Genomic DNA, 12,212 nt, shown 5'->3' on the forward strand with positions numbered 1-12,212 from the left:
TACAATAAACAATGATGGTGGGCTAATAGTCAACTGTAATACACAGAGTTCTGTGCGTGCAGTTACCTTAAACAGGGGAAACGAGGAGAGATGAATGATGATACTGACACAAAGCGCTGGCTTTCACTCGTCTGTACAGAGTGAAGGACAAGAGGCGCGAATCCCTCTAGTGGAGCCCTGAGGAATTACCAATGGATCGATGCACAATCAATCGAGGACATTGTTCCTTCTCGAAAATTGAAAGATATTTCACGCACTGTTATTTATAGAAGGCTTCACACTGTTCCTGCTAACCATAAATATTGTTCCTAAAGTTTTATCCAACTGTAGACAGATTTCTAAACTCCCTTTTACTTAAGTCCTGTTGAAACTTGTATTAGAAAAAATATTACAAATTATTTAAAGTTATAAAGCACAGCACAGAACTGAAATGGCACAGTAGTTAACTTTACAGTTAGGCTGGGGTACAAATTTCCTCATAAAAACCCTGCTCTTATGTGGAATGACTCAGGGGTCCATTCTTGGCCCAGTATTTTTTCCCTCAATTTATGGGTTCATAAAAACCTTTATAAAAGTGACTAAATGCTAGGTATAATAGGTATTTTGTCTGCTTTGGATTTTACTTCTACATTTCACCTTTAAAAACCGTTTATCTTGTCTTGTTTGGTATCATTCTTTTCAGCACACCTTAACATGTCAAAATTTGCAGCTATTTTTTCATTTTGAAATACTATATTAAAACAATTGATCTCAAATCAGACAAAAAACATAAAACTCGAGTATAAAAAAGTAGAATTTGTTTTTTTCCACTAATAGAAAACCAAGGTTTTTGCTTTCTGTTTTTTTTTTTGTCACAAACAGAGAATACTTTCAAGTGCTTCCCTTCCCGCTGTAAACACAACGTTAGTATTCAGGAAAAAAAACATTGCGCATATTTTTAATCATAACTCTGGTTTTATGTGGCCTATCAACACAATTTAAAAACTGGTAGTTTGAAGTCCACACTTTTAACACAGAAATGGAGAAACCTCTTCTGTCCGCCGATCCAGGAACTTGAATTCTTTGAATTTCAGGATACTTTTTCTTAATAAACGGTAAGCATTATACATATTGTCCTTACAGAGGTGGTTTCTCTTCTCGCAAGTGAAGTAGATTTTTTGAAGGCGTTTGCTTTTTTCGAGGTCGCGGATGATGTCAGGAGAAGGTGATTGGTCACTTGCAATGTTGAACCTGGAACAACATTATTTATGATGACGAGGGAACAACACCAACACAAGGATATCAGATCGTCTGGACACTCAGGGTTGTCTTGGGTAGCATCTTGTTGCTATGTCATCTTACAGTAACTTGGTCAGTAGTTTACCATGACTACTTTATTCTTCCTCAGCCAATCAGCAGCACTTGTGCAATTGTAACCTGTTGTGTATATAAACCTTCATTAACTGGTTTGAGAAATCCTTTAAACCAGTGACAGGAAAGTTGGATCACAGTGGTAATTATTAAAGGACATTGATGTTTGATGTCTCATTTCATTCGTCATCTGTCATTGAAATTATCAGAGGAGGCCTGAAAGGCTCACACTAGCTGTACAACCACTCACAGCAGCCCATTCATTCATTTTCATTACTGGATACCATGACACTGGATTGCCCAATCAAATCTCTTAACTTGACCAGCCCATCCCCAGCTTGTAGGAAAAGTTCAGTGTGGAAGAAGTGGTGAAAAGATTGAGCTGAAAAGCTGAGCGAAAACAATAAACAGAAACTACAACTATTAGCCAGACCTTACAGTCACACAGCAAATCAAGGATTAAGGTCAAATGATTGGCTGCTTTCACCATGAGCCACTGCTAATTTTTAAAGTGTAGCATTTAATTATTGTCAAATGCTTTTAAAAAGAACAATCACTGATTGTTGTTTTAAAACTGATAACTTAAGCATGTTGATTGACTCATCTTCCTTTCCGCCTGCCTGGAGGCTCCCTTAACACCTCTCTCTGCCTCCTAACAAACCTTCCCCCTCTCATCTCGCTTCATCTTTGGCCTACAGTAGCACAGTTTCCACCAACACCTTGCTGGCCAACAGAAACTCGTACCTTAAATGAAATAAATGATATGGAGCACTCCAATCATGCTTTCAAAACGACAGCAACTGCTAAAGAAAGAGGTGATAAACATGCCCCTGCGCCCGGTTCTTGTTGAAATGAGTTACTAACATGATTTCCCCTTCATGTATGGTGATAGACTGGCCAAAATATTAGGAATGCTCTGGAATTTCTGATGAAGCCAACAGTAAGTGTTGCTTTAAATCGGGGGTATTCAACAAAAATGAAAAGACTTCTTACTTCTTAATGCAAAGGTTCAGATGATCATTATTCTAAATATTTAATTACTTTAAATGATTTTATTTTATTTATTTTATTTACTTGTAATATATATTGTATTATACATATTATATCTATATTTTAAATATAGAGATAAGAAAAATCATTAGAAAAAGTTGTTATTATTGGTATTATTAGTATTATTGCATATTAATGATGAAGGAACTGACCTCACAGGTCACAGAATCAACTTTTTGGTAACAAGTTAATGTGGTAGTTCAACAGTTTAACCAGCAGAGGGAGCCAGATAAGCTGTTTTGAATTCAACACTAACAGGCAGAGGGGGAGGAGGAGGGACTGTTGCCGTAGTAACTGAATCTACAAAAGTCAGTAAGTGTTTGTCTTAATTAAATCACACTTAGCTGTTAGTGTTCATCTTCAGGCACTGAATTCACTTACAAGAAACAGTCCAACAGATTCACACAAGGGGAACATGTTCGCTGTTTTTTCTGCAGCTGTGAGGACTGTTAGCCTGGACATAACAAGCTGTGTGGTTGCGTCACTGTTCAAACTTCAGGTTCCGAGTACCAGTTTTAGTTTTAGAGCTCAGCAGACCCAGTAGCTCATCACCACTGCTCCTCCATAACAACAGTGGTGAGGCTGAAGGGGACTGGAAAATAATGTACATGGAAATGAATCGCTGTAAATAACACTATATAATGTTTGATGATAATACGGTCTGAAGGTTAAATAAACATGTTTACTGCCTGGTATAACACTTGGTTTCGTCTCTGGGGATAGAATTGTGTCCACTTTGACTTGTGGTAATTAAAGTGGAATTTTTCACTTGGTTGATTTGTTGAACTTTCTTAAATCTCTTCTTTGAACACAGTGTCATCTGATTGTATTTACTGACCATTTTAGAGATTTACAATCAATAACTGGGAAACAGGAAGCATTTCACACTCTGCTACCGATGAGTCTCATGGTGCTTTCACCACAAGTTTTTTAATAAAAATAATAAAAATCTACAAAAACACACGAACATAATTTATTAGTACAGTAAAATCCTAAAAATTCAGTTAAATTCCTAAAAAACAAGAAGTGTTCATCCAGGAACCTTTAAATGGTCTTCAGATCCCCAGGCCTGCATAAAGCACCATGACGCAACTGCTGTTGTGTTCATTTGCTTATTAAAAAATTGAATTAAATTGATTAATGATTATTAAATAAACAATTATTATGCGGTCAGCACGGTGGCACGGTGGTTAGCACTGTTGCTGCACAGCAAAAAAGTCCTGAGTTCAATTCCACCATCAGGCCGGGTGCTTTCTGTGTGGAGTTTGCATGTTCTCCCCGTGTTTGTGCAGGTTCTCCCCGGATACTCCGGCTTCCTCCCACAGTCCAAAAACATGCAATAGGGGGGATAGGTTAATTGGTCAATCTAAATTGCCCATAGGTGTGAATCTGTGAGTGAATGTTTGTCTGTGTCTCTATGTGTTAGCCTGTCTCTTGCCCTATGACAGCTGGGATAGGCTCCAGTGCCCACTGTGACCCTGGAAAGGAGAAGCGGATGGATGGATAATTATTATGCTCTTCTCACATAATGTCTCAAACTGGTTACATTCATAAAATACTTGGCAGGTATTTTGTCTTTCTACAGCTGAACCATGACTCTTCAGAGTCCAGACCATATGCACTCAGCTGCTCTGTGCTGGACTTTATCTTTTTATCAATCATGGAGACCCTGCTGACTTCATTAGTTTGTTAGTTGTTGATAGAAATTCCACAATATGTGGTTTATATTGTCTGGTGTGATTTTCTTTTTCCTCTTAATGAAAACTTCTTGACTTGTGGATTTATTTGTGGTTTTGTCTGTTCGTCTTTGCTAATGCAAAGAGAAAATTAGTGTTGAAATATATGTAGACCTGTAGAAATTTACTCGTTCGTGTAGAAAAACAGTCAAATGAAACATTCTGGACTTTTACCATTTAAAAAGGGGAAAAACCTTTATCCTGTAGATGTGAGAGCAGTCTGATGAAAACACACTTTTGTCTTTTAATTGTTTAAGCCTAAACAACAAAGGGAGAGAGAAAAATGATTAATAGATCGATAGTTGTGACCAGTTTATGAGATGCTGATCTGCACATAAAATCATTTCATCATTTGATTGTTTTTCCATGTACCATCTATATTTACGGATGGATGTTAATAAGGTTTTATTGGTGTTGGTTTGGTTTACAAAGGTGGAAAGTTAACATAGTACAAATACTTAAGTAGATTTTTCACATATGTTTACTTCACTTGAGTATTTATTTTTAGTTTTACTCCCTACATTATTAAACTGTGTATAAATATCTGTGCTTTCTACTCCTTACATTTCCAAAGCAGACTTGTTCCTTTAAGTTCATCTAGTGTTTATACTCAGGGATTAAAGTGGGCTGGAGTTATGGTTGTGGTACTTCAGAGTAGCTAGTGTGTTGTTGTGTCCGGGGAAAACAGGTTAGTTTGCATTCATGTGGTGAATTCACTATAAAACACTGTTGGACAGCTTATGGTTACATCAAGTGTGGCAGAAATGAATGTGCATTTAAGATAATGATGCTTAGATTACTTAACTGAATTGAAACTTTATTCTAGCTGTATACTGTCTAGTGTGAAGCCGCATAGTGTGAGTGTAGGGGATGGACATCAGATATGATAGCTGGTGAAACTGCGTACATGTTGTTAAGTTCAGTTGTGTAAATCCACAAAGAGCAGCAGGTCAGCTGATTGCAGCCTTTACACTAAGAAAACTTTATGAAGCTTACATCAGAAATTATTGTGGGCCATCATTTTTTCCCCACACTGAGCGCCATTACTAATTTTAGAGTTCCTCCACCACTTCAACCCCTGACTGCGCATTTTCCTGTTTAGAGGCAAAGTCACCCTCTACAAAGTAGGCAACAGGAAACAGTTATTGTTTTGAAATCTTTCAAATCAAAATAAGCACATTCATTAGAATTAGAATTTAGATTAGAATAATATTTGTATTCTTGTGCACTGATAATATTTTCTGATTATATTCTTATATTAATATAGCACAAGCTTTAGTTACCTTGTAACCTGCAAACTGTACTTTTTCACTTTTACTCAAAGAAGTTGCTTCAGTGCTTTTACTGGAGAATATTTTTTAAAAACACGGGTATCTGTACTTCTACTTAAGTAAAGAACGTCTGTACTTTTGCCCCCTCTGATGGTGTGTGTAACTCATTACTATCATCTTCACATCATGGGGTGTTTTTGGGGGGGAAACCAAGAATCCAGCTCTCTGTGAAAACAACAGGAAATGAGCAGATACACTGTCAGAGTGGGGTACAGATACTGGGTTTTATTTAGAGGCAGTGCCTGTGTGGTTATGACTGAATATGTACTGTTAACAGTAATTTTGGGGAAACTCCAGAACTGACACCCTGTTATGGAACCATAAGTCATATCAAGATGATGAGCTTTGGTACTGTAGTGAGGACAGTATGCACATGTTCAGATGCTGTGTAGGTGTTCAAGTCTCTGATTTTGATTTATCCAGAAAAAAGATTCTGCTGTTGGAAGATTATGTCAACTGTATTTGATTTTATGTGAGCAAGCCCCTCCAAAGTCTCCCTCTGCCCATCTTAATGTGACCAGAGGTACAAAAAGGCAGAGATGCTTCTGTGTGCACAGGTGCTCAAGTGTGAACTCAGAGCAACAATTAAAACAAACACACTCCAGATGAACCTGCTGTGATTCATGCAGATGAGTCAGGATGTTGTTTATGGTGTTTTTATTCTCCCTGTTTTTCCGTTACAGCTCCCTTTATTATGTGTTAGCTGCTTAAGTGCTGGTGTCCTGGTTCTCTCTGCGATTCTCCTTTAGTTAAACAAGCACGTCTAATGTTTCTGCTATTAGTGATGTGTTTTAGCAGGACAGAAAGAAAAGGTCATTACTTCTGTTAAATCTGTTGGATTTTGTTCCTCATTTGCATATTTTCTGCTTTGCTGCAGGAAGCGAAACAGTCACTGTGTGCCACACTGTCATTATATCAATGCTGCTATCCTGTATATATTGTACATACTATTGTTTGAGTACTTACGATTGTTTTTTTTTTGTACTTTTATATTTTACATTTATATTTATTATTGAAACTTGCACCAAGGGAGCGGCACTCCAATTTCGTTGTACTCTGTACAATGACAATAAAGGCTATTCTATTCTATTCTATTCTATTCTATTCTATTCTATTCTAATGTTTCCCTGTGATGCTTGCAGTGGTGTTTTTGTGGACTTTCATCGTTTTACAGCTTTATAGCCTAAAAACACGACTGATTATAGAGGGATTGCAGATGGTGAGGCATTTAGTGAAGACCTTACATTTTGTTTCAGTAACAATTAAATTCACCCTGATTATTTTCATCTTGGTTTTACTGCAGCTGTAACATTACAGTATTTGTAAAACGACACTGAGAGAGAGCCTGTTTCTGCGTCTTTGTGCTGCTCTTACAAAGGTTAAATGTTCAGATGATGATTCCAGCTGTTCTTCAACCTGCAGAAATCATCGTAAAGCTACTACATCTGGATTAGAACAAATCAGTGTTTTTAATATCAGTTTAGTCAAGTTTATTGTTCCTGCCCAGGGATCAGGTACAAAAACTCATCTCAGAGATGACAGCATCTCAAATTAGCATCGTCAAAACAGAGCAACAATAAAATAAATACATGCACATCTATGCAAAACAAACAAACAAACGAGGCAGTTACTGAGCTGAAACATAGTTAACAATGTACATGACAACAGCTCGCACACTGCAAGTCTCCAACTTTACCAGTTGTTTTGCTAATGTTTCCAGCACTCGTGATCTTCATGCACTGAGTATTTCTATTTATTTCTGAGTTAATCTATTAACTTGTGAATGACAGGACAACTGCACATTTGTCATGGTCCCCGTGCCTCGCCAGCTGACCCCTTGTTAGGCAACATGTTGTTTTTTTTTGTTTTTTTTTGTTTTCTGCTCTCTCTCTCTCTCTCTCTGCTGGGGCGGTGCTTATTACGGGCTCCCGCCCTTGGCCCACGCACCTGCGTTCAATCTCCCCACCTGCTGCTGATCTCCACTAATCTTGAGCCCTTCTTAAGACAGTAGTGCTTTGCTACTCATCGTTGGATCGTTGAGCAATCTGTGTCAGGCACCCTTTAATCTGAAAACTAGAATCCTTGAGTTCTTCTTTGTGTAGATCTTTCCTAGACCTGCCTACCTGAAATCCTGCAAGTGAGTGTGTGGAAGCATGAGAGCCTGCTGAGGAGAGTGGAGTGTGATTTGGAGAGGAGTGGAGCATGTTTGATCCCTTCCTTTTCCCCCACGGTCCCTGGAGCCCCTCTAGAACATTGTGTATATATATAATCACTTGGTGTTGTCACTGTAAATACATTCACTGTCTTTTCTGCAAGGATCCCTCGTCTGCGCCTGAGTCTGTTTAGGAACTCTGACAACACTGGAGTTGGACACATGTAATCTTTAAAAGCTTCTCATAGTGTTTAGGTCTGGAGGTGCAGAGTGCACATGACCATTACTCCTAAATGTTTTCCTCCTAGTGAGGAAACAAAATATTCACATTTTGCACAGTGAAAGCTGACAGTCAGTTAGAAAACTGGTATTTTAAGCATACTGACCGACTCATGACGTCAGCACGTCTTTTTCTTTTGGCTGCTCCATTTAGGGAATCACCACAGCAGATCCTCTGCCACCATCTCATCCAGTCCCTAGCATCCTCCTCTGTCACATCCTTAACGACAAATAAGAATCTTGTATGTGGTCTTACTCTTTTCCTCATTCTAGGTTTGACAGATTTTCAATGATTGTATGATCATTGATCAGAAATTACAAAGTAAGACCTGAGGTGACCAACATTTTTAAATGTATTCTATATGTATTCTGTTTAATACAAACTGCGACTCCTATATTCACTGTTTTCCGAGGTTTCAGCGTTCAACGTTCAAAGACATGAAAATGTTACACAAGCTCCTCAATTAATCTCAGTTTTATCTATATAGCGCCAAATCACAACAACTGTTCACTCAAGGTGCTTTATACTATAAAGACCCTACAGTGATGCAAACATATGACTGATTTCCAGGCATTGCTGTAGTTTCATACAGAAGTCACATTAATTAGCAGGTGCCACTGTGCCACCCTCCTGGAAGGAGCTGAGGAGAGCCCCAGACTCGGGGTCACCCAGCAGCCACGGTGCAGAAGCTACAGGGACTATATTTCAATTCACTCTCCTCTCATTACTATATGCGAATCTGCCTGGGCTGGGAGCCACCACTGCTATTCTGCTCTGAGGCCTTCCCCAAACATTTGTCTTAATTCATGCTTATGCCATCTGCCTTTACGTATGTGAAATGCTTTCAAATCTAAATGAGAATTTGGGCCAGCTAAAGAATTACAATGCAGAAGTTGTCATTACAGGATTGGTGTGCTTGCAATGTTTTACATGTGTTGCACAGTATGGAATCTTGTTGTTTTTAAGGTTGCTGCAGTTACAGTGGTTATTCAACTGCAAAAGGGATCACTTTCTGTTGTTGGTTTTGCTGCCAGAGGTTTCTGTAGTTTCCATTGATTTTGTTAGTTGCAGGTATAGTGTCAATGGTTGCTTGCATCACTCCAGGTGTTTTGTTAGTTTCACAGGTTTGTTACCCTGCAGATTTTTGGGAGATTGTGGGAGTTGCCTTGTGTAGTTGTAGGCAATGCTGTAGACACAGTTTAGCAGTTTTGGCAATTTCAGTGACAATTTTAGACGTTGTTCACATTGGTGTTGTTAGTTACACTGGTTTCAGATATTGCTCTAGTTTAATTGCTAAGTCATTTTTTTTATAAGGGTTGCCGTAAATGCTGCAGTGAGAGAACTGCTGAATTCATTTAAGTCGCCTGTTTAAAGGCACGATTAATCAGAAATTGCCACCTAAAAACTGAGCCGACCAAAATGTTTAAATGTAAGACTCACAACTCTTACCTCATTTCACTGAAACACAGCACCTCCTCTTGGTGATGTCACCTCATTCCCTCACCAACAGCTATCAGCCTACAACACATATGTTGGGTTTAGATTAGTTTCACTTCTACAAAGAGGAACCTACACTGTCATTATTACTGAGAGGAGAAATGGCGCAGAAAGGAGTTCAGCTCGACCGAGAAACCTTCTCTTGTTCCATCTGAGCTACTTTGAGGATGTGACAGCAGCTGTGTCAGAGACCAGAGATAAACTACAGGACATTCTGAGAGAGGAATGGACAAACATCTCACTGACAGTCACTGAAGAGGATGTTTTACTGTCACCACCAGAGCCAAAGACCAGAGCTGGATTCTTAAAATATTCACGTGAAATCACACTGGATCCAAACACAGCAAACACACATCTGTTATTATCTGAGGGGAACAGAAAAGTAACAAGAACAGAACAACAACAGTCTTATTCTGATCATCCAGACAGATTCACTGCATGGCTTCAGGTCCTGAGTAGAGAGAGTCTGACTGGACGTTGTTACTGGGAGGTGGAGTGGAGAGGGAGAGGAGTTGGTGTAGCAGTTGCATACAAGAATATCAGCAGAGCAGGGGGGGGGGCGATGAATGCAAATTTGGATTCAACGACAAATCTTGGTCTTTACGTTACGATTCAAATGGTTTTCAGTTTTGGCACAATGAAGTCCGAACCAACCTCTCAGGTCCTCGGTCCTCCAGAGTAGGAGTGTACCTGGATCACAGAGCAGGTATTCTGTCTTTCTACAGCGTCTCTGAAACCATGACTCTCCTCCACAGAGTCCAGACCACATTCACTCAGCCGCTCTATGCTGGACTTCGGTTCTTTTATTATGACAGTGACACCGCAGAGTTCATTAAACTGAAATAGACAGAAATGATTGAAGGACACTTGGTTAAAACAGGTTTTTCGGTTTCCACTTTCTTTGGTCTCTTTCATTGTTGCTCAGACGTTATTGATGTGCTGTTGCTTAGCCTGTCAGTAACACTTTATAGGTGCGACTTTGACATTGCATTATTTGTTGTCTAGTTAATGATTGGCTTTGTTTTAATGAAGGAAAAGTGTTTCACTCTGCAGAAACAATACAGCCTCATATATCTTTGTAAATGTTGTATGTTGTTCTAATTAAGGTATTTAATGTAAAACATCCCATTTCTAGTTTGTTATATCTTCTACACAAGAGTTATTCTTTATGGGAAACTGTTTTTCATTTATGTGCACTGTCATGTTTCAATTTAGAGAAGTGATCAGTTTGGTTGGGTGTTTTTGTGTTATTCTCTGGTTGGTTCCTTTTTCTTTTGTTTAAGAAAACTAGCCATTGAAATATGCGCAACCCTGTGAAAAGAAGAAGTAATATGCACTCAAACAACTTTGTATGGAATAAAATGACACCTTATATAAAACTTCCTCAGTTAATCACTGTATTGTGTTCCAGTAAAATTTGACTGAGTTAAAAGTTTCATCTCTGAAAAATATTGTTAACTTGATCAGACTGATATAACAGTTCAATAGTTCAGGCCCTGAAGTGCCGGTGATGATCGTCCGGAGTGAGGCCCATTTAGTCCAGCACAACTCTGCAGACGTCTGCGAATCTGCCCCGTGAGGTTGGCGGCAGACTCAGGGCCGCCATCTCAGCCCCCCCGACAGCAGTGGAAGCTGCCGTGGTGCCCAATCTTGCACACTTCTGCCCCAGGACTAAAAATATGTCATATCCTGGATTAATCACATCACATCCTGCATTGGACAATTCCTGACTGAGTCTATCAAAGTCATAGTGGTAAACACGAATAACTTGGATGTGAAATAGATTCACAAAGACATTTGGAAGGAGGTAACCCAGACAGACATGAAACCATACATGAGTCATTTGATTTGTACAGATCTAGAAATGAATCTACCAGAAGTTCATGCAGAGTCTGGCTGGACAATCTTTTGGGCCAATCACTCAATGAATTTCCCATGTTGCCATGCGTGATTCACTTTAACAACTGTGATTCAAGACCAGGCCGTCATCAACAAGACAAGCTGGCAGTCAGTGGATGGCGTGCCTGCCCCTCATTTTTAACCCAATCCAAACATCAGTTGATGAGCATCTAGTCACTTTTAGGGGATGCTGCCCTTTTACACAGTATATGCCAAGAGTGCCATTTAAATGTAGCATAACGATCTGGGCAACATATCATGGCAGGACAAGTTATGCCTGAAACATTCAAGTATGTACTGGGAAACATGAAGACGGTGTTCCTCAAAAAGAACCAAGGGCAGCACATGGTTTTGGAGATAACTGCAACTATCATTGGGCCATTCTGGATTACAATAGGAACAAAGGTGGATTTGACAACCATGCTAAGGTATGCTTATTTTTGTACTCCTTGTCTATCATCAGATTGTTTGAAATGGACTATAAAGTGCTGCGCCAGCTGGCCCGGCCTCCACAGTCACCTGACCTAAACCCAATCCAGATGGTTTGGGATGAGATGGAGCGCAGAGTGAAAGCAAAGGGCCAACAAGTGCTCAGCATCTCTGGGAACACCTTCAAGACTGTTGGAAGAACATTTCAGGTGATTACACATTGAAGCTCATCGAGAGAATGCCAAGAGTGTACAAAGCAGTAATCAAAGCAAAGGGTGGCTATTTTGAAGAATCTAAAATAGGTTTTGAGTAATTTCAGATTTTATTGCTTACTGCATAATTCAATACGTGTTAATTCATAGTTTTGATCATGAAAACAAGAAAAAACATTAAATGAGAAGGTGTGTCCAAACTTTTGACTGGTAATGTACACTCACATCAACGAGACATATGGATTATGAACAACAAATAACAGTTCAATACATGGG

The 12,212-nt window shown here is 39.2% G+C and overlaps 2 protein-coding genes across 2 annotated transcripts in view; both read left to right on the forward strand.

Annotated features, from left to right (window-relative positions):
- The window catches only part of LOC309699729 (uncharacterized protein), a 34,916-nt gene that overhangs the window by 22,076 nt on the left and 628 nt on the right, over positions 1-12,212 (forward strand). The window contains exon 2 of the mRNA XM_082522876.1: positions 11,759-11,933. Coding sequence (XP_082379002.1) covers positions 11,769-11,933 — 165 coding nt within the window. The 5' untranslated portion in view covers positions 11,759-11,768. The remainder of the gene's footprint in view (positions 1-11,758; positions 11,934-12,212) is intronic.
- LOC309699351 (tripartite motif-containing protein 16-like) overlaps positions 9,498-12,212 on the forward strand; it is a gene marked incomplete at both ends in the record, with an annotated part of 113,450 nt that continues 110,735 nt past the window's right edge. Inside the window, one exon of the mRNA XM_082522351.1 lies at positions 9,498-9,548. Within this exon, the coding sequence (XP_082378477.1) occupies positions 9,498-9,548 (51 nt within the window). The remainder of the gene's footprint in view (positions 9,549-12,212) is intronic.

The sequence above is a fragment of the Aulonocara stuartgranti genome (assembly GCF_965226115.1).
Source record: "Aulonocara stuartgranti genome assembly, chromosome: 3".
Lineage (NCBI taxonomy): Eukaryota > Metazoa > Chordata > Actinopteri > Cichliformes > Cichlidae > Aulonocara > Aulonocara stuartgranti.